Genomic DNA, 22,729 nt, shown 5'->3' with positions numbered 1-22,729 from the left:
TTTTTTTTTTTTTGGTTTATCTTAATAAATGTGTGTGTTCTTAGTGAATCAACGTAAAAGAGACAAAGGGAAGTGCCTCATCTGCCTAGCGTACTCAAACTCACACCCTCCTACGCAGTGCCACCTTTGAATATATCTTCCCTAATAAAATGTTCTCCTAGTTCCCCTTCACATTTGCCCTCTCTTTGGGCACGGGACCAAGATTCCTTGTGTACAAGGAAGGATACCAGAGCCAGCAGCATCACACCAAGATACAATTTGGCTCAGAGAGTATAAAAATGACAGGAGTATAAAAATGACAGGATGTCCCCCTCGCCAACCCTGTGTTACCTTGGCGGCAGCGAGATCTCAGCCATCTTCTAGTCTAATGCCAGTGTTTTTGCTCTAAAGAGACGGACAAGAAAAGCCTTCAGCTTGCCCTCAGCTTCCAGCTTGCCAGGTCAAAGATGTCCTGAAAAATGAGGAATTTCTGAGGAGGCTGAAGATCGCAGAGAGATATTCCTTGCCAAAAACACCAGGGTGGAGATTTCCCATTCCTGCTGACGAGAGGTCATAGCCAGCCATGCACAGAAAAGTCTCTGTTGCACCCTGGCACTGGCTTCCTTCCTCGGTTCAGCTGTCACCCCTAATTCCCCTTTCTTGCTGCGCTTTCCCACTCTGGTTATCCTTCATGCTCCTGCAGACACCCTTCCCTCTGGCTGACGGCACCCTTTGCCTGTTTGAAACATTAGATGCCTCTGGAATAACACTGAGGTGCTGATAAACTAAAGAAATTAAGTCTTGGGGGCTGTTCATTTCTAATGCATTAAAATCATGAGAAAAATATCCACAAGCCTGAAATTATCTAATTTTGCAACTGTGCTGGTGGAGAAAAACACTATGTCAGATTTAGTAGAGCTGTTCCCTTCCCCCTGCCCTCTCTCCCCCAGTATTTTCTAGAGACCTTTCCTCCTTCCCCTAGGTTGGAGGACATGACGCTTCAGATGGCTCCGAACAAGTTGTGCAGCAACACAGCCAGTGCTCAGATTGATTTTTCTTGACTAAATTTGCTTGATCTTTTTTTTTTTCAGGCTTTGGATATCAATTAAAAGAACACTACTCTTTTGTCTTGTGTGTTGCTTCCCTACAAAATAATGAACTGTTTAATACACTAGAGGCAATTTCAAATTATCTAGTTTAATGAGGAAGGTTGTGACGGAAGATTTATTACCCTTTCTGATCTGCTAATGTATTTTCCCAACCACCCCAGCAGAACCAATCACCGTATTTTCATTATACACTCTATTTTCAGGGGTTCATTAGTTGTAGACTAAAAATAACAGCAAAGGTCTCAGTCTGAGAGCTAATCCAATTTTTTTTAATTGGAAACAAAATTTGATTAGACAACTTTCTAATCATAACAGCATCAAGCATCAAGACCCTTACTGGGTGTTTTGTCCAAATTGAAACTTCATGTGACTACACATAAAGACCTGACCTAGAAATACAATCATGTAACTGCTACAAAGGACGAACCCAGCCTTTTCCTTAAACGAAAATCCCATGTTAGCACAAGCAATGGACTGTAGTCTATTCCAATTGATGCGCATTAAAGAAAAAGGTCTGGCAATGAACCTGTCCAGCTGAGACAAACTCAGAGACGCTCTTAGCTAGTGGCTGAGTATGAGACTTAAGAAATAACTAAGCTGGGTTTTTTTTCCCTCCAAAGATTTAAAAAGAAAAATAAGGAAAATAAGATGGAAGAGTTCCCATATGGCCAACAGGGCCTTCTACCTCAAAGCTGGATTTGAATCTTTCTTAAGTTGGTACTTTCCAGCAATGGCTTTGTGCTGGTGGATTACAGGACGTAACATGAGCTCAGTGTTTTTCCCGCTGCATCATTTTGATACGCAAGAGCCACAAGCGCAACGAGGAAGACAGGGAGACAAACATTTTTGGACTTTACAGGGCATGGCCTTTGCAAAAAGGTGTCACCACCGTGGTGGGAATGTGGAGATGCGCTGCCTCCGTGGCAGCTGCCCTGCAAGGCTCTTGTCCTCGTATCTCGCAAGACAGTCGTCCTCCTATCTCTGCACTGGTGGGGGGAAGAGGGATCCGTATTCACAAGGGCCAGCTTTAGCAGAGGGATGCTGGCTTTGGCCCTCTACAGTGGCCAGACATCCTTAATGGGCTAATGAGCCTGCTGTGACTTTTAATTATGCTGTGGCCACCACCGGGAGCTATGCTGTCTGATCCAGACATCCCACTGACTGGTCCCAAACACACACCGTTCAAGGGATTCTCCCCGGCAATAAAATAATTGGAGTAGCCACGCGAGGACATCCTTGGGGCACTTGGCAGTCTTTTCTAACCCTGCAAGGATCCCGGCAGGAAGGTGTTCGTAATGACCTGCCTGTGGGGAGGCTGGGCTGAGGACACGTTTTGGCCAGATAACGCATCACTCCGACACCCCGGGGATTTTTAAAATGGATGTAGGAAAGAGGGAAGTTATTGCAACTCACGTCAGCCCCATGCTATAGATTTTAGATGCATAAATTATATATTTACGTTCAAAACTCTATTATTCATAGAGTTGAGTAAACAAATATTGATTTTTACACTGTAGCACAGATGAGTATTTCTAATGATGCAGACAGAGGCTCTTCTTCCATCCTCAGTAACTCTGACCTCATCAGTGCTTCCTGAGAGTAGTATTTAACAAGGACGATCAAGTTTAAAACCAGTTAGCTGCCGCTGTTTGGAATGGAAATCAATGTGCATTTCTTTCTGAATGGACAAGCTGTCCACCCACACCACCACGTCACTGTGCAGCTCGTCCTACAACTGTTTTAGATGCTGAACCAGACAGACGCAGACGGAAAGCAAGCAAAGAAAGGATGCGTGAAACCATCTCGGCTCGTACAGAGTGACCTTAGCTCTCCCACTGTATGGGAAGAGGCAAAGATATACTGGCTGTGTGAATATAGCAGAAGAAGTAAGCTTAAATGTATTAAAAAAAGTGATACTACTGCACAGCTCATATTAAACCTTTGGAGAAAGGTCTAATCATCAGTATGTAAGCTTGTGTCAAGATTTCTCTCTATTAAATATTTCTCTCTATTAAATGTATGATACTACCATGTACATTTAGGGGTTGCAGAAAAAAATCCTTTAACGTCGTTTTCCAGTACTGCGTTATTTCAGAGGTTAACCAAAATCACTTACTTCATAGCTAACTTTGCTATATTGAATCAATGTACAAGTTCCTTATTGGATTTTTATTGCAGATAAAATTGACAGAGAAAATCACTAGGATATACTTAAAAATGGGAAGGAAATGTACGTTTACAATAAAAAGGTCTCTGAAGGTCTCTTGTTTCATAGGAAGGAAGCTGTCTTTATATTGCATGAACTATAAAAAATGATTAAAACTGAAGAGAGACAGGAAGCTGATAATTTGATTTATCATCTTAATGGCTATGATTCATGAATAAATAATATAATGGTTTATGTCTCTCTTGTAAAAGAAGTAGAGAAGAGCAATTTGTCTAATAAATGACTTCAAAAATTACAGCTGAGTCTTGTTTGCCACATTTGTTCTATTTAAAAAGAATGAGCGAGTATCTTATTTCTTATTACTTACTAGGACATTTGTTGTATTATTTATAAGAGTCAAAAACCTTAACTAAAAGCCACTCATCTCTGACCACAGTCTCCCATTAGCTTTAAATTCAGGAAAGAGAAAGGGATTGATCACTAGATCAATAAATCCAACCTTAGAGCTGACTAAAAGCTTCCTTTAACCTCCTTCCTCCAGCATCCTTTTTCAAAATTAAAGTATACCCCTTTTTAATTATTTAAGAGCATGTCAATTTTACAGTAAGGCCATGTATGACTGCATCATACAAGGATTTCTTCTATATTGGAAACACACCAGCATCTTTAAAAGGAAAGCATTTAAATTACGATCACTTGTTTATTTTTTTTTAAATTGGATATGCTACTACAGATACACATATCCTGTTCCAAATGTGCCCTGGATTTCATCAAGACCAGTGCTGAGAATAGGAAAATTGAGAAGAAATGTGTATTCCCAATTACTGGACACACAAACTACCCTAAATCCATCGATGATTCTGATGGGAGCTGAAGTTCCTCTGTCCTGACGGCACTGGGCCAACAACTGACATTGCTACACAGCTGCAAAAAGTCACTTCAGGCAAAAGTAAACTCCAGAGAACATCATTAATGGAAAGAGTATTTAATTTTTTTTAAACCATCCTGTAAAAATAGCTTGTATATGTTGTTTGCCCAGCGTGCATCAAAAGCCTGACCTTTTTTTCCCCCCTTACATCAAAATAATTTATCAAAATCAGATCTTTTTTCTTACCAGAAGCTGTTCACACCTATTCAATACGCTGCGTTTCTACTGTCCCCCTACGGAACTGCCTTCAAAACAATACAAACCACGTCATGCCGACACAATTCCTGATGCAAAGCTGGCCGGGTGCCCCAAAACAGGGGGGCTGTGGCCACGGTCACCTCTGGATTACGTCCTCGCTTGGCCACTGACCTGCTGCGTAGCCTTGAGCACGTGTTTTTCTGCACATCTCTGTACCTTTCCTTCTTTCACATTTAATCTTCATCCTGAAGAACTTGGAATCTCTGTCTTGCAAGAGCTTGGGTTTAGAAAATGGAAGTTTTTACCCTGTTTCTGAGGCTAATTTTTTAGAGGGCTTCAACACTGAACTTCAAGACTTGATTGTCTTTGGATCATACTTCAGATGCAAGGTGTTATAAAGTATTATTGGAGTGAGCAGCACTGTAAGACTGTTAATGACAGCAGCGGGAGGAAAACTTCAGGATGACAATTCTTGGCATATTGTAAAACCAGTTAATTTCTACAAGGCTTATTAAAAAAAAAAAAGGAAAAAAGGTACATGGATTTAAGCAAAATAGACATTTTGAGTTCTCGTGTTTCTGTACTGGGTTTGCATGGCAAGGTTTTGGTAGCTGGGTGGCTACAGGGGTGGCTTCTGTGGGAAGCTGCTAGAAGCTTCCCCCATGTCCAACAGAGCCAATGCCAGCCGGCTCCGAGTCGGACCTGCTGCTGGCTAAGGCTGAGCCCACCAGTGATGGTGGTCATGCTCTGGGATAACAGATTTAAGGAAGGGGAAAAGTTGCTGTGCAACAGCAACTGCAGCCAGAGAGAGGAGTGAGAACATGTGAGAGCAACAACCCTTGGTGCAGACCCCCAGGTCAGTGCAGAAGGAGGGGAGGGGATGCTCCAGGTGCCGGAGCAAGGATTCCCCTGCAGCCTGTGGGGAAGACCATGGTGAGGCAGGCTGTCCCCTGCAGCCCAGGGAGGTCCACGGTGGAGCAGATCTCCACCTGCAGCCCGGGGAGGACCCCACGCCGGAGCAGGTAGGTTCCCGAAGGAGGCTGTGACCCCATGGGAACCCCTCGCTGGAGCAGGCTCCTGGCAGGACCTGCAGACCCATGAAGAGAGGAGCCCACGCTGGAGCAGGTTTTCTGGCAGGACTTGTGACCCCGTGGGGGACCCACGCTGGAACAGTCTGTGCCTGAAGGACTGCAGCCTGTGGAAGGGACCCATGCTGGAGCAGTTCGTGAAGAACTGCAGCCTGTGGGAAGGACCCACGTTGGAGAAGTTTGTGGAGGACCGTCTCCCATGGGAGGGACCCCACGCTGGAGCAGGGGAAGAGTGAGGAGTCCTGTTCCTGAGGAGGAAGGAGCAGCAGAGACAACACGTGAGGAACTGACCGTAACCCCCATTTCCCGTCCCCCTTTGCTGCTGGAGGGGAGGAGGGAGAGAAAATCAGGAGTGAAGCTGTGCCCGGGAAAAAGGGAGGGGTAGGAGGAAGGTGTTTTAAGAATTGGTTTTATTTCTCATTACCCTCCTCTGGTTGATTGGTAATAAATTAATTTTCCCCAAGTCAAGTCTGCTTTGCCCGTGATGGTAATTGGTGAGTGATCTCTCCCTGTCCTTATCTCGACTCATGAGCCTTTTGTTATATTTTCTCTCCCCTGTCCAGCTGAAGGAGTGGCTTTGGTGTGCACCTGGCTTCCAGCCAGGGTTAACCTACCACAGTTTCATAAAGAAATGTACACTTGATGAAGTGGATCTTTCTCTCACAGACTGCACATGTATACACAACTCGGTCGTTAGGTACAAATGTCACACAGGTATGAATGATCTGGACAAATAAACCAAGAAAAAATAAGGTGAACTTCCACAAAAACCCATTGTCGATATTTTCTACATACAATTTCTCTAAACAAATGCAATTAACTGTCCCAAAGTCCAAAGGCACTATTTTTATGTGCCACACCTTCTTCCCCCAACCGCTACATTATATAGGTCTCCTAAAATTGGAGTGCTCAAGACATTTTTGGGGTAAGTGATGCATCAACAAATGTCAAAACAATGTAGGCTGCATAGAGAATGACACTGAAAACACAGCGCGTTGGGGAACTATACCCCAAAAAAGGTTCTTTCGTGGCCTTTCATTTTGAAGGGACAAAATCTTTGCTGATTTTGAAAGAGACAGTGGCCTTCGCTAACTTCCAAAGCAAGTACAACTTCTGGTCAAAATCTACTTTTTGTGGTCTTGCAATAAAAATAATAATAATGCTAATCTCTATCTAAAATTATGAGCTTTTTGCCCTAATTAAGAGTTTCTGAAAGAGAATTTTAATCAAGCAGACCACAAATATCTCTGACGTCGCTCTGTGAAGTCAGATTTTGAACCAGATACTATTACTTCGTACTGCAGCCACACAAGTCACAGGCCACCCTTCCACCATGACAGGCACAGCGTAAAAGAGCAGAGCAAAGATGATCCCTGCTGCTCACTCGCTTTGTATTTGTAAAATGGCAGTGATAGGTAAGAGGGAAAAATAGATTTACCAGTATGAAGCTGTCCTTGATAAAATACAGTTTATGCAAAAGGCAATGTCAGTTGAATGGAAGCAGCACAAGGAAAAGATTACCAAAAAAAGTGTAATTTTTCTGGCATCAGTCATACAATTATCATTTGCATACGGAGGAGGGAGAATCTCAGCTGGTATAAGCTCTTATAAGTGTATCAATAAAGCCACGCTGATTTATAGCAGCTGAGAGTTTGTCCTGTAGCGTATTCATCCATGTGCGATGTGATAGATTGATGTGTTAGCATTTTCTCCCTGGAGACTTTGGTTCAAAACCTATTTAAAACACAGTGAAAACAAACGGTCTGGTCTCTAAGCAGATGTCCCTGGAAATCTGTTTACATCATCACAGTGACAGCAGTTTAGTGGAAAGGGTTTTCTCTGCTCGGGGCAGGGGGCAAGGGCAGGCTAGCAGATCCCCGGTGGAGTTGCACAGCAAAGCTTCCTTGGTAACTCCTGAGTACCCAGCTTGCAGGATGGATTTGATGTCCGCAAATCTGTAGGATTCTGTACATGGTGAAATTAAATGATTCAAATAGAAATATTGCTTAGTCTTAGTCTACAGTCTCAGAGTGAGACTCTACACACTCTCCTCTGTTGCTCCTAGCCTGCACACAAACATAACCTCAAGCACACAGGTAATTGCTGATTTGTGCTAAGATATTTTGCATGCATGAAATGAAACACATTTGTAATTCTACAGGCTTGGGGTCTCAGTTTCAAAAGCATTTCAAGAAGACACAAAAGCTCCCTGTGATCAAAGGAGAGGAAACAGTGCGGTGGTTGTAGTTACAATTACATCATCTCACATACTTTTGGCAGAGCAGTTCTGGGTCCAGTTTTGCGAGAGGAGATAAAGCACACACAAGTGAAGACAACAGCACTGCAGGTCACTCCTGCAGCTCCTGGCGCTGTGCCCCCAGGCCAGCCTGGAAAGCAACGGAAGTTTTTTGCCTGAACCCAGATCCACTGAGCCTCATTGGGATTTCACTAATAATTCAGCAGCAGATCTGCCTATCCATGTAATGTAAGTAAGGCTTTTAGGAGCATTATCCATGCGTGGTTTTCCCGTACATGGAATTTGGCAGGAGGCCACTCGAGCAAATGCTTCACATTGCAAGAAAAATCTGCAGACTTTTTTTTTTTTTAACTACACTCATTTAAAAAATAACCCTCCTACTAACAAAGTAAGAAAGTTATTATCACCTCAGGATCAACCATGCAAGATCACAGAGTTTAATATGCAGATTTTTGAGGAAATATCTTCCTTCTCACCCTTCCATTCCATGCCTTATCATTTCAGAAGCAGCAGCTCCCATAGTGAAAACTGGGTATATTTCATATAATGAAATAGTAACATAGAAATAGAGTTACCAAGTCCAAGTCCCATCTATCATAAGTAACTATATCATTATCCCTTCCAGACACTGATCAAATCCCAGTTTATGAGCAGTTTGCTTTTTACTGCTATTATATAAAATGAAAAGCTGATCCAGAACACCGCTGCTCTGACGATGACGAGCCCTCCTCTTTTCCAACCAAAATCTTTTCACGACCAGTTTATACATGTTTGTTCCTGTACTGAGCGTTGTCCTTAACTTGAATTGTTTTTCCCCTCCCTGGTGTTTAGTCCCCTGATGTATTTATAGAAAGATCATATCCTCTTTCAAACTTCATTTTGCTAGGAATAGTCATGTTAGAAATAGACTGATGAATTTAGTACATTAGATTTGAACAGACATACATACACGCACACAGAGGCTAGAGCACTCATTTTAAAAGAAATGCAGAAAATACAGATGAGTCAATCTTTAGTTAACAGTGCATTATTTCAAACATGTCAGCAACATATGTAAATACAATATAAAAGACAGATCAAGTTCAAAACTGATTTTTTAGGGTTTTTAGATCTAAAGACTATCCATCTATAGAAATACCAGAAAGTCTACCTGTACTTCCATAAAACTCTAGTCTGGGAACAGTACCAAAAGCCCACAATGAATATAATTTCTAAAAAAGAGAGTTGGGAGACTCAAAGTACATTTGGATAAAAAAGCCTTAGACAGAGGCTAGGTTGGGTGGTAAATAATCTGCAGAAAAAGAAAAAAAATATCAAATTGCTATTAAAAAAAGAACCCTAGAAGGAAGAAAGACTGAACACACTATCTGTCTGTTTAGAGACAATTTCATTCTTTCATAAAAATATTTTCTAGCTTTGCTGCTCTGGTACATCAATCCTGAGTACTCTAACTTTTGACTTATAATGATATTCCTTCAGATACAGCTTCACCGATGGAGGAATGGGAAGTGCATCAATACCATCATAAGTTGTACAGTTACAAATAACTGTTCTACATATATGTTGAAGAGAAAAAGGAAAAGTCCTGTTTAGCGGAGTGGATAAAAGTGGTTCAAAGAACATACAGGAACTTGGATCTTTGTAGTGCTCTAGGAGTCCCGTGATGTCTGGAGAATGGAAGACACAAGGATCATGGGCATCAAAGCTGAAGTTGTGATTCCACTGCTCTATCCGCGCGTGGAGGGAACGACTGTAGCGCCTGAAGCTCACAGAAAACAAATAGTCTTCTTGGGCAGAATCTCGTAACAAAAATGTTCCCTCTGGCTTTCCTTCTAGCAGCGCCTCAGCTGCATATTTATCCATGACTCCCCAGTAGCAGGGATTGTTATTGATCTGGAGGAGGTCTGGGACTAGGCAGTGGACATAATCAATCTGCGTATGGTATTTTGGAGGTGTTTCCATCCGTAGCAGCTCATCATCCATTTCCCATTTGGGCTTGTTTCTTTTTCTAGAACTTGTGCACAGTGTTATAACTTCATCGTCAGAGTCCATATCGCTCTCATCTTTACTGCTCCTTACCACCTTACCTGTAACCAACTCAGACCTCAAATCACCCCTAGAGGAACCGCTGTCAGTGAAGTCGCAGGACTGGGAGGGAGAGTCCGCTCCCCCATTGGCAATCTCATCGTCTCGCAGCTGATCCTCCCTTTCCTCATGCTGGGATAAGTCAGCAATTATCCAGTCCTCCGCTTTTGGGCTTATAGGGGCTGTATGTCTTTTGATCAAGTGCCACCGAAAAGCTAGCTCCGAGCGTGGAGGGAAAGGACACTTATCTAGCATTAACTCACTGATATGAATTTTTCTTTTTGATGGCAGTCCTGAGGTGTGCCGGCTGCTACAATTCTTTATGGGAAAGCACTGACCCACAGCATCTTGCAGCTTCTGTTTGAGAGAGCGACCTAAAAACCTGTGACCGCACGAATGGTCTAGATCCAGCTCGATAGACGAACAACTATACTTCCTCTCTTGGCTCCTTAAATTAGTCCCTGATCTTCCTGCAGCACTTGCTGTTTCAGCGTCAGAACAATGCTCACTCTTTTTTGACCAGGAGAGCTTCTTTCCACTCCAGACGTATCCATCCTTTCTGTCTGCACTTCTGCTCCGGCTGCTTTTGGGTCTCACATCTGCGTTTTTAATATTACTGTCCTTATTTTCTGCCATTTTGACAGCTTAGCTTCACAAGTTGCCAGAAACCACACTGTCTTTCTTGTAGGGTTTTTCTACATAAGGAAGATTCCTTGAGGCACTTTCTGGAAATATCTAAGGAAAAAGAAAACACAGCTAAGTTAATAGTTATGCATGCACACAACACAAGACCAATGCAGCTATATACAGGACAACAGCGACAATTAATTGCTAACCATATAAAAATAGTATTATCAAGCTGAATTCACTAGAACACTCCAGAAATACCAGTCTCATCCCAGACAAGGCACTCTTAACACTTCCTTGGGAAAAGCATCCTCCAGAATAAACCATCTTACATGTTTTGAGTATCCATTCTGACTATGCAGCACAGCAGACAGTTTTAGGTGTTGGCAATCCTGTTGTGCTAGGGTCCATTTTAAACAGAAGCACTTCACATGGCAGGTGATACTGCTTTAGCTGTTTGTTGAGCAAATTCTGCATCTCTTCCAAATAACCTTTCAAGAAGGAACACGCCAGAACAGAAACAACTAGGTCAGAGTACAAAGAGCTACTGTACCTAGATGATACGCCTGTTTGCTGCTAATCCACAGGGTGGGATGCCAGAGATCTTATTCTTAACTGACACTTTTGGGTCACTTTCTGGATAAAAAAAAATTTAAATTATATCAGTCACAGATTCCGTCAATTTCTGAAAGCTGTTTTCCTCTGCCTTTTCAAACAGAGCTAGAAAATACTGAGCCCCTAAGGGATTGAAATATCTGGGGCTTTACATACTGAAAAGGATTAAAACAAATCCAGTCCCTTACTAAAAGCAATTTTAAAAGGCCGTGAAAGATGGAACTGCTTATTACTCATTAGAGAAGAAAGTTTACATTATTAAAATCAGTGTTGCTCTGAGACCTACGGTTGCTGATTTCATTCTCTTTTGTTTCTGAAAGTGTACTGAATTCTCAAATAGATAAGAGGTTTCCTTTTGAATGTTGAGCTTTGAAAAAGAAAAAAAAAATCCTCTTTTGATTACTCAGTTGAAAGTAGAGCAGATTTTTTTCAAGGTACATAGATAGCAATATGTTATGTATGCTATATTCTCCTGAGGCAGGGAGAATGTAGAAATATTTCCCATCACATACCATGATGCTTTTGCACCAAAATGATGTACAGCTCCTCTATTGCACTGGGTTTTTTTGGCTGTGGGTTTTTTGTTGTGGTTTTTTTTTTGGTGGGGTTTTTTGTTTGTTTTGTTTTGGTTTGGTTTTTTTTTAAACTAATTGACATGGTAAATACTAAGCAGGAAAAGAAAAGGGCATCCACTTCCTCTCTCCATTCAATCCATTCTCATCATCAGGATTAGCCAGCATGACACAACCTCTCTGCCGTCCCCCGGGGCTGCGCAGGCTGAGTTCTAGCCTCTGCTTTCAGTAAAAGAATAAGACTGCCGTGCCAAAAGGTTTACATGCAATCTGTGGGCCAAATGAATCCCAGATGTAACTTTCACCCAGGAATTTTTGACATTGCTTTCCTTATTCACAACCCACAAACCTGAGAGCTCTGGGGGAAAGGAAAAGGGAGGGAAAGGGAGGAGATGCAGAAATGTAGAATGAGGGTAAGATAGGTAAAAGACCGGAAATATGTTGAAAAAAACCTGGCATTAGAGCAATCTAGATGAATAGTACCTCACTTGTACCAAGTGGGATCACAGAACAGGGTCCATATTCCAGCAATTACAAATCAAAGATTAAAATAAAGATTTCATCTTCCTCTCTCAGGATTTTGCAAACCACTTTTCAATGAAACAATGAAAACATTGCAGGATGCAATGCAGAGAGGAGAAAGGCAACATTTGTGTATGAGACCTGAAACACCTTTATTTAGATCAAGATTCATTGATTGCTTTTGTAACATTGATATTTTTCATCCAGAAACAACCAGAGTGGAGCACTGAATTTTCTCCACAATTAAAGAAGAGAAAAAAAGCAATCTCATTTACCCCAGTGATAATCTGAAGTAACTGAAGACAAAACGTTATTCTAGATTCATCTTGTGGTAAAATACGTTAACTCTCTATATATGGGATTTTTAATTGGACCGAGAGATATCATTGAGGTTGCAAAGTCAAGTACTTAAAAACTAGGATACGACAGTTTGTAATTGCTTTTGAAACCTTCAATTATCTCATTCTGCACATCCAGCCTATATAAGGAATAAGAATATGGGCTTTTAATTAAAAACTGCAAAACATACAAAATCCAGAAGTGCTGAAAAGGCCTATTATCTCCTAACTTCAGCCTTGCAACTGAAATAAGCTCAGTGTTTTATGTAATTTCTGGGTTGCTGTTGTATTTAACTGTAAAGCCACCTTCTACTTTGTACCTTTCTTCTATTGCAAATAATTTGTGGTACCTGAACCCTGAAACTAACTGGAGAAATAGCACGTGATGCTGTAAGACATGCACCATTAGCCAGTAACACAGAGAGCCGTTTCCCTGGGGTTTAAAGGCTGCTGGAACTGAGGCACCAATTCTGCCACATCGGAGCAGTAATTGCTAATCAGACATAACACTAGACCTGTGAAAAGAGCATGGAATAAATGAAGAAAAACAGATGTCATCCTCCTAAAGCCAGATTTGAACTTGACCTTGTGAAGGAAGAGTAAAGGATGGTTCAATGGTCAGCTTGTGATTCAGGAGACAAAACCTCAGTTTCCAAAATGTGTTACAAATGTCCGTGTGCTCGCAGGCAAGCTGCCTTCTGAAACACGCATCAGCCACAGCATATTTAGGTGCCCAAATCCCACAGTCTGGCATTACAGTAAGGGGTCACACCTTCATACCCTTCCAAATCTGTGATTCACAGTCCTACCAATAAAGCGGGGACCAAAAATAATTTGGGTATCAGAAGGAAAAAGGCATAAAGGGCAGCTTTCCGTGCTGTATTACTACTTAAGGCTTTCCGTGCTGTATTACTACTTACCACCTAAACCAGCTATTCCTTGTGCTGCAAACGTCCAGGGGAAATGCCAGGTATCGTACATCCATTAATGGCTGGAGTGCACCGAAACAACAGGAGAGGAGGGCAAGGATAAAAGAGAGGGAACACAGAGTGTACTTTTCCCTACAGGGCAAGGTTAAATGGAGGAGTCCAGCACTGTGCAGCTCACACGCATCAGTTCTGAGATCCCTTTTGGTACATATAATTAGACTCCTGCTTACAAAAGCCTTCTTCTGCGTGGGGATACCTTAGGCATCTCAGAAGCAGGCAGATCTGACAAAACCCTTACGCTTGAAACTCTTCCGCTCAAGCAACGGCAAAGATAAAGCAACATGCAGGGATAGGCAGAGTTCACTTCGGGCCACGGGATCCAGCTTGTAGTTCAAGGTTATCGAACACTGTCACAGCTTACAGTCCCCGAGGACAAGCGGAGAGCTGGGTGGGTTTTGTTGTTGTTTTTACAATGTGCAGAGCTCCCTCCTTCAGAGGTATGTCTCGCCAGGATGCGGGGGGGTGAGGGGGCACAGATGGCTGCACAAGATGCTTTTTCTTTCAAGCGCTGATGCCTCAACATTAAAACTTCAAGCCCAAACTAAAAGCAGTATCTAGTAGCTATTTGAAGGCAGTAACAATATTACCTCCTAGCTAGAGGTAGGCTGCAATCAACAACTGTGATAAGACAGTTACAGCCTCACCATACGTCTAATTAAATCAGCAGCAAGTACTCAATAACTCCAGCAGGAGAATCAAAACCATAAGCGCAGACAGACCTTTTTTAATTTATTTGATAAATACTGAATTGCTTTAACTAGATATTTACGTCCTGAGCCGCTGGATCCTTGCCTCTAGCCCAGTACCTCCAAGTCCTCTTCATCAAGCTGCTTCCCTTTCGTTATGACAAAGAAGCAGATGGTGGGGGGTCTCCAGCCCACCCTCCCTCTCGCAGCGGGACTGCTGCCAGCGTGGGCCCAGGGGAGCCACGGCAAGGTCTGGTCACGTCTTGAAAACCTCTGAGGATGGAGATCCCACCACCTCTTTGGTGCTCCCACGCTGCACAACCCTTCTAGTGAAGGAAATACTTGGAAAGGTTTCTGTCCAAGTACACAAAAGCCAAAGTGTCGCTATATTATGCCTCTAATTAAACAAGAAAAGGAGACTCACATAAAAAAACAACAAATCGGGTTTGGAATTGTTATAGAAGTTGATATTCTTCTAGAGCTGATAAAAGTCTGAGAGAAAAGAGCAAGCCGCAAAAAACTGGAGTACCTTTTCTTTTTTCTTTCAACTTACATAAAAGTTATTTAAAAAAAAAAATCTCACCAGTCACATGCTGTTTTCATTAATTTTGCCCAATTAGATTTTGGCCACAAGACCGCATTTTAAAACCTGACCTTCCACTGAAGTTGAGCTGTTATTGACTTATTTTGGAAAAAAGCCCAACCTATTAAGGATAACATTAAGTCCTAATTCCTCTGTCTTAACTTATTTTTCTTCAGTTTTGACTATGTTTATCTTGACTTATGATACTGTCCACAAATACCTAAGCTAGACTCCAGAGGCCTTTCCAGCAAATTAAAGCAATAATTACACACACACAAAACAGAGTGACTGTCTAAAGATACTGATCATAACCTACAATGCTTCTCATTTGGAAATATCCTTGATTTGTGCTGGGTCTGTATACCCCCAGAACTGTAGGAGGAGGGGGGCACGTGGCCATGCCCACCTAACCCCAGCACTGGGGTTATTTTATTCACACCCAGGAGGTAGAAGTGATCTGGAAGCAGGTGCCAAAGGTGAGGGCTGCTCGTATCTACTGCTTTAATGAAACTCAGCTCATGTGCTGAAGTAGAGACGCACGCAGTGCTTGGCAGACCGCAGCGGCACTAAATGAGTAAAAGCTTTATGGTCCATGACCAACATTTGGTGCTCCACCCAGAAACCAAATCGGAGAGCAGCGCGATTCCCGCCCTGCTGCTCCGCTCACAGCCACTTACACCTATTAATCAAGTCAGCAGCAGGTTGAGTTCCTGACCGGATTTAAAGCATAACTTTGCATTTGATGCTGTGCCACTTCGGACGTGACAAAGCCACAGGGCCTGCAGTCCCTCGGCCAAGTGACCTTGGGATCCCCCCACCCCTCGAAAAAACTTCCCCCCGGTTCTCCCATGCCATTCAAAGAGTTATCCCAGCAGGTAGCACAATAAATTTATATGTTACATAGAACTCAACTTAAAATGGCTTTTATATTGTAAAATATTTTCGGTGCAGTTAGTACGAGAGTTTCTGCAAATTAAAATAATAAAGAAAAATAAATACAGTTGGCATGCATTTGTCTCCGTCCCAGGCAGCAGCTTGCAGTAGGACTGCTGTAAGAATAGCGTGGTCTTCCCACTCATCTGATAAGCGGTTCAGCTCGAATCGTTTTGCTAGAACACGTTATCCTCACCAGAAATCACGATTTACTGAAATATGTCAGGGTACACCCATGGAAAACATGTCTCTACACAGCTTCCACAAGGTTTAATAATGAAATCTGGGCATTTTTATTTTTATTTTTTTTAAAAGAAGCGTGCCTGCTTTGTAATCCTGTCACTTACTCATTCATGAAAGTACCAGCAATGTGATGGTTATAGAGAGCCCGACCACATTTCCAATATAAATAAATCACTCTGCTCACTCCAACCACCGATAACTTCGCTGCAGACCAAAACTGGAGATAAAACGGGTTTGCCTGGAAGCAATTTTTCTTAGAAGCAGGAATAAAGTGGGCCAGATAATTAAAGCTACATAGAGGGAAAATAGAGAACTCTGTATTTTTCTCCTTATTTCAGGTACGTCCAGCTCTAGCATTTTTTGCCCTTCAAGAAATAAACCACGCCGCTTTCTTCCTATTATTCAGCACACGAAAGCTTAACGATTTTTTGCAGCGCAACCGCTACCTGCCCAACTACAACCGCTGTCACCTCTCATCTAGCACACGCATCGGGACGGCGTTAATTAGGGAGTAATCCCGTAACTACCATCACGATCTCCAAACGGGTTTGCTCCTGCAGCCTTTTTACTCGGGTGAGAGCGCTCCCTTACCCTTTGCCGTGAGGGGGATTTTTGGCTGAGCGGGGTGAAGGGCACTGCCCCCTCATTTGGGCTTTCCTCGCCATTCCTCTGCCTCTCGAGGACTGCCATTAAACGGATGGACCGAAGTATGTACAGACGCACTCTATACGTGAAGATACGTGCAGGGGGCATGCCTCCCCCCCAGTTTTTCCACAGAAAAAAGGCAGCACCCACCGAGGACCGAGCCCGCCCCGGGGAGAGGGACGAGAACCCCGGCTCGACGCCGCCTCAGCCGTCGCCCTCCCCCCCGGCCCCGTCTCCTCCCCGAGCCCCGACTTACGATCGTCCGGAGGGAGCTGCCCTCCCCGGGGAAGCCGCTTCTGCCGCCCAAAGCCTCTCCCTCAAGCCGGGCAGGGCGGCCCTTGACCCGCGGCGGGCGAGGCGCGGGGGTGACGGCAGGAGGAGGAGGAAGGGGAGGAAGAGGAAGGTCTCCCGGCACCTCCGCGGCTCCCACAGGCGGCGGGGGGGGGGGGGGGAGCGCGGCGGCAGCCGAGCTGAAGCGCTGGGTCCCCCCTCAGCCGCCGGAGCGGAGTCGCTGTGAGGCGACCCCGGCCGCGCTTCCTCCTGCCGCCGCCGCCATCCCCGCTCTCTCCGGGCCGGCCGGGACCGGCCCCAACGCCAGCCCCGCCTGCGCGCAGCTCCGCCCCGGGCTCTGACGGGACAGGCCCGGCCCTCGGGGCGGGCTTGGGCGGCGGGGCCCAGCGCGGGAAGGCTCGAAGCGGGCGGCGGGAAGGAAGGAAGGAAGGTGGTGCGGTCCCCGGCCTCCTCCTCGCCCCGGCGGAGCGGTGCGGGTCCCTTGTCCGGCGCGGGGGGAGCCGCGGCCTCTGACAGGGTTGGGAGCGGGGGGGGGGGGAGACCCATCCAGGGCCCGGCGGGCGGCCTGGCCTGGCTCGGCTCGGCCCGGCCCAGGCGCTGAGGTGCCTGAGGGACAGGCCCCCGGCACCCCACGCCCCTCCGACCCCCGGTAACCCGATTTTTTTTCCCCCCTTTTCTTTCTCGGTTCGCTTCCACGGCCAGGCTCCTTCGACATCTGCCGGGCTGTAATCCGCTTAGGCCGAGCGAGGGACGGCTGGTGGCTGAGCCCTGCGTCCCCAGCCCTGCGGGTGGGGGTCCCAGCAGCTCTGACCCTGTCCTGCCATCTGAGGCTCTTGACAAAGCTTTTTTCTTCTAAAATTTATTTTATTTCTCCCCAGTAAAGGAACAGGTGAGAGCGGAGATGCCATCCGCCCAGAAGCCGATGCGGTATGGCCACACCGAGGGCCACACGGACGTCTGCTTCGATGACACTGGGAGGTAAACGCCTAATTCCGAGAGACCAGGGTGAAGCGCACTCCGGGGTAGGGATGGTCTTCTGCCAGTCTGTTGCTTTCCCAGGAGTGTCTGTACCAGCCACTGCTGTGCGAGACACTGGGATGGATTTACGGCCTGGCTTGGTCTGGCCCAATCCTTCGGTTTTTGCCTGTGTTGAGAGCTGGCTGTAGACACGTGTTTTGATGCTCTGAATTTGGAAGTGATTGATGTGTAGCTTAATTGTAAGCCTAGATATATATACACACACACATAGAGAGAGGATATGTGTGTGTACATATATAAACTCTATATGCACTTTTTAGAAGAATGACTTCATAGAATCCAGCAGAAATCAATGTAGTGTGGGAGTATATATGTTCGCATAAGCACTAAGAAGTTAAAAATATAGTTGAAGAAATCCAGTATTGGGCTTGCTATCTTGTTATTCTTGCGGTAGTTCTTGAATGTCTAAATATAAACTAAATATTTGCCATTTCCTTTTTATTGATTAAAAATAAACGGTAAGCCAGAAAACAAGCCCTCTGAAAATGAACTCGAGGGGTGAGTCTTATATATTGAGTGTGGCTTAAGTCCATATTTTCTTATTCCTTTCTTTAGTTCATTAGCCTTCGTACAAAGACTACTCTTAGGACTTAGTCTAATAACAGTCCCTCGAAACCACAAAACCACTTGTTTGCCATTACAATGCAAATGTTTAAAAAAGGATGCAGACATCTCTGCCAAATACCACTGGTCTACTACTGCTGGACTCCCCAGCATCAATATATTCAATATCAACGCAGTGTTGTGTTGCTGTCAAAGTACAGACCTTACAGAACTAAGAAGAGCAACGCCACAGCTTCACCACTGGCTTTGTAACATTTTGCTGTTTAATTAGAATTTTTTTGAGACTGCAAACAACTTCAGAGAAAAAGAATGCAAAGCTCGATTCTAGATTCACAATGTCTTTAATTAAAAATCCTGTGCAAACTTTTGTATGTTTGCTCTGTGACTTCAGATTATTGTTTACTTCATTAAAATTGTGAAAGGTAACTCCAGCAAACTTGAATTCCATATTAACTATTTTTTAAGGGTTCTGTAGGCCTGGAACATGTTAAGCTTGTTAAACTTCAGTCAAGTATGCGTTAACACTCTTAGTTTTGCCCTCAACTTTCTAATCAGCTGTAAGGTAAGTTTTCAAAGTCTTAAGAAGCAATTAAATGCCCAGTTCTTAGAGAAATCAGTGCTAATTAAGTCCTTTGAAAAAGTCGCTCTAGGTCCTGGAAAAAAAGGATTGACCGGTAGTATCTAAGGGTCAGTTCAGATGAGTTATCAGAGACTTGAGGTTTCAAGGTACTGTGTTATGCCACCAGACGTGATTTTCACCCCCTCCCCGTCCCCACGTTTAATAAGTTACTTAGACATAAATGTAGGTATTCGCTGTGTTGCATAGTATGTATTGTGTTTCAGTTTTAAAAGAACCTAACATTTTCGTAACATTTTTATTGTGGGATTGAAAGTCACAGTGGCTGTCCTTTCCATTCCCGAATGTTAACAAATCCCGTGTCTTTCCACAGCTGCATTGTAACTTGTGGCAGTGATGGAGATGTTAGGATTTGGGAAAACCTGGATGATGATGATCCGAAGTCCATTAATGTGGGAGAAAAGGCCTATTCATGTGCTCTAAAGGTATCATTGTTAACAGAACTCCTCTAAGTTGTGTGATGCTGGTGTTGATATACAACGTGACTGTACAGATGCTGGATTTTCAAGCTCAGGGATGCTGCTCGTGTGGGTAACATTAAACATGTACTAGGATATTATACAGAAAAAGGCAAGGATAATATTGTGCATAGCATATTGCGGTTTGATCTGTGTTAAATATGTAGATCTTTGTCTTCAGATTAATGTATGGAAAAAATAAATTGAATGCTGTTTAATGAGCGGCAGGTATTTAAATTTGAGCATATGAATGTATTCTACCTTTATGTCTAAGTGAAAATATTAAAGCAGAATTGAAAACATAATTTTCTGAAATACACAGAAGTTTAATTGATTAAATGTGCCTATAGAGTTTTTGAATATTTTAACTCAATTAAGTATTTTATATAAATCAAGAAGACTTCTGACAATTCATTTTACCCTATACAGGATTGTAGAGGGATTATTCCTTATACTAAACTTTTGTAATTTTTTTTCTTTTTTCCTCTTCTTGCTTCATATTCAGTTATACTCATTTCTGACTTTGATCTCCTTTCTGAGAAATAAACTCAGCAGATTAAGCTAATTATGCAGTGAACTTTCTAGGCTGTTTCAGTGTTTTCTCACAATATAAGAAAAGTTGCAGAAAGTTTCCCAGCGTAAGGTGTGATCATCAAGTATTAGGAAAAAGAGCCAAGAAGTTGTTTTATGTGGGCCTGTTTTAAGGTCCAAGGAATTATAATCTATATTAATAAAAAATTAATTTCACAAAGTCAGTGCCCGGTAATGCTTTGGTAATACTTTTTAATAATTGGTTGATATTTTGCTCTCAAAATTGTCGATTGGCCCAAACATGCCTCTGACCCACCATCCCCAAAGTCAGAAGAGAACAGGATTCTCACTTGTACAAGTTGTAAGGATTTGTGAGAATGCTGGCTAGAGGCAGGTCTGTAGTCTGACTGACTGGCATTTGAAGCATAACCTGGTCTGTTTGTTTTAATGTTAAGGCAGTTCCCTTTAGCACATCTTGCAGGAGTCATTATTTGTAAGTAACAAGGTAAATAAGTTACCTATATCAAAGCATATAACAGAACATAATTCTTTTTACTATGCATGCTCATGTATTTAGCTTGAGAATTCTCACAGTATTTCCTTTATGTGCAATTATTAGTATATTACATTAGTAATAGAAGGCCTAAATTGTTGTCTTTGTGGCGATTATAGAAGAAGAGAGGAATTCCAGAAGTCTACATCAGTTCTTCAGAAATCGTGTAGGTAACTTTGCAGTGATGAAGGAAAATTTAAAAATTGTTTTTCAACTATTTTTGATTTCGGAGAGGAGTACGAAAGAGGAAATAAATGAGAATTAACATATATGTATTGTATTTTAAAAATAATAATTTGAAACCTTATTCAGAACTACTGCCTTATGTGAAACCTCTTTCTTATGTCCCTTTTAACTTACGTCATGTATCTATTCCTGTATAATCTTTTTTTTCATCATTGATTTTTAGGGTATTTTGCTGTTGATTTTCATCGCTTTACCTACCTTTTCACAAATCAATGAGGTGACCTGAATGAGTTCTCTTAGCAAATCAGTGGCAGAGCCAGAAATTGCCAAAACTATTAATGAATAGAGGAGGGAAAATGCTGGGTTTAATTTCTAACACCAGTAGGAAAAATCCTGTGCTCTTAAGTTTATTGTGAAGTGCTTTTAGTTTTGAGGGATTTTTTTATTTTTAAACAGTGAGATTAAAGAATGCTTTCTGAGACTTAACTTCAGGAAATCTTATTTAAAAAATTATTCTTCATTAATGAAGATGTCATGAGGAACTGATCTGAGATGTCAATGTAATCTAGGTAATAAATCTCATCTGTTTAGTTAGGTTATTTAGTACCAGCTGCTGCTTTGTTTATCTTCAGGATTTTTACTATGACTTTAGGCAACTTAAAAAAAAAAAAAAAAAAAAAAAAAAAGGCAACCCCCCCCTCCCCCCCCCAAATAAACAAAAAAACCCTCAAGGAAATAAGGCATTTCTTTACACATATTTCAAAAACTTACTGCTGTGTACAACTGAGGAATAGTATTGTCACTTGAAGAAGAGGTATTACTTTTCCAAATATAGGATAATTATTTCTTTTGTTTTACACTTCTTTAAATCTACATACATTTTTAGTAAACATCTGCCTTCTGTTTTCTGAAAAGAACTAAGCTATAGTTCATGAACTTCTCATCTTTCCCTGGTGGCATTTAGCTGAGAAGTTCGGTCCAAGGGTGCCCTCTCCTGATACTGCAGCATATTCATCTAGGATGCAAGATTCTTCCTGTTAGAAGAGCTTTCTTTTTTGTGTAAAAGGAGTGAATTTTCTATTCACCCGAAGAAGATCAGACAGTTCTCTTTGAAATTCATCAGTGGCTTTGAGTATTCATTATTTTAGTAAAGATACGAGTTGGGAAGGTCTTGATGCAGCAAATTGCCATATAGTTAGCATAATGAATTTTAAGTCTGCTGAAGCAACTGGAGTTTCAGTATTAGATCTAGCCTTGTGTTTCTACAAGACTGAAAGTAAGAGCATAATTTTCCTAGTTTTCAATAGTTTTGTTAAAGTGATAAAGTATTAAAGTTAGTGTGCTTGTCTGTATTTTGGGGGAAAGAAGTAAAAGTTAAAGAATATTTCCTCTCCAATTTTTACTGTCAGACCTCTTTTGGAACTACTAAAGTTAATCTGCCCAAATATTTGGAATATTGGAGCAATTTTTTTGGCTCTATGGGCATAAATGTGTTATAACTAACAAATTTTATGATGAATTTTGTTTTTAGAATGGAAGACTGATCACAGCAGTATTGAACAATACTGTTCAGATACATACATTTCCTGAAGGAGCTCCAGATGGCATCCTTACTCGTTTCACCATGAATGCAAACCACGTCGTCTTTAACAGTGATGGTACCAAAATTGCCGCTGGATCTAGGTAATCTGTGCATGATAAGGAAAAGCATTGCTATTGTTCAAAGTCTGGTAACTTCCGTGCATGCTGATTTTTACCAATGAGATTGTTAAGCCACATACCTCTGAGGGTTTTAAAGTATTGCAAAATGCCTTCTGGGGGTGCAGGGGAAGAAAGGAATGAAAAAGACTTTAGGAAACAATGCTCTGAGAGATACTTGATCCACCAAATAATTTTAAATGGAAATC

General features: G+C 42.5%; 2 protein-coding genes across 4 annotated transcripts in view; one reads left to right on the top strand and one right to left on the bottom strand.

Moving 5' to 3' along the window:
• Positions 1 to 6,579: 6,579 nt before the first annotated feature.
• SOCS4 (suppressor of cytokine signaling 4) lies at positions 6,580 to 17,154 on the bottom strand. Its single transcript, XM_075029506.1, has 2 exons — positions 16,821 to 17,154; positions 6,580 to 10,546 (listed from the first exon to the last, which is right to left on the bottom strand). The coding sequence occupies exon 2, from the start codon at positions 10,445 to 10,447 to the stop codon at positions 9,137 to 9,139; it is 1,311 nt and encodes a 436-aa protein (XP_074885607.1). The 5' UTR covers positions 10,448 to 10,546; positions 16,821 to 17,154; the 3' UTR covers positions 6,580 to 9,136.
• Positions 17,155 to 17,203: 49 nt separating this feature from the next.
• The window catches only part of WDHD1 (WD repeat and HMG-box DNA binding protein 1), a 30,446-nt gene continuing 24,920 nt past the window's right edge, over positions 17,204 to 22,729 (top strand). For 2 of the 3 annotated variants that reach the window (XR_012650611.1, XM_075029504.1), the window contains exons 1-4: positions 17,204 to 17,325; positions 17,734 to 17,833; positions 19,408 to 19,519; positions 22,354 to 22,505. Coding sequence is in view for 2 of the 3 variants with exons in the window: in XM_075029504.1 (XP_074885605.1) it covers positions 17,757 to 17,833; positions 19,408 to 19,519; positions 22,354 to 22,505 (341 nt within the window). In the remaining variant the exon portion in view is untranslated. The remainder of the gene's footprint in view (positions 17,326 to 17,733; positions 17,834 to 19,407; positions 19,520 to 22,353; positions 22,506 to 22,729) is intronic. The other variant, XM_075029505.1, reaches the window with a different exon arrangement.

This window comes from Buteo buteo, chromosome 6 (assembly GCF_964188355.1).
Source record: "Buteo buteo chromosome 6, bButBut1.hap1.1, whole genome shotgun sequence".
Taxonomy (NCBI): domain Eukaryota; kingdom Metazoa; phylum Chordata; class Aves; order Accipitriformes; family Accipitridae; genus Buteo; species Buteo buteo.
Note: the sequence above shows the minus strand (reverse complement) of the source record. Positions and strands in the feature narration are given on the sequence as shown.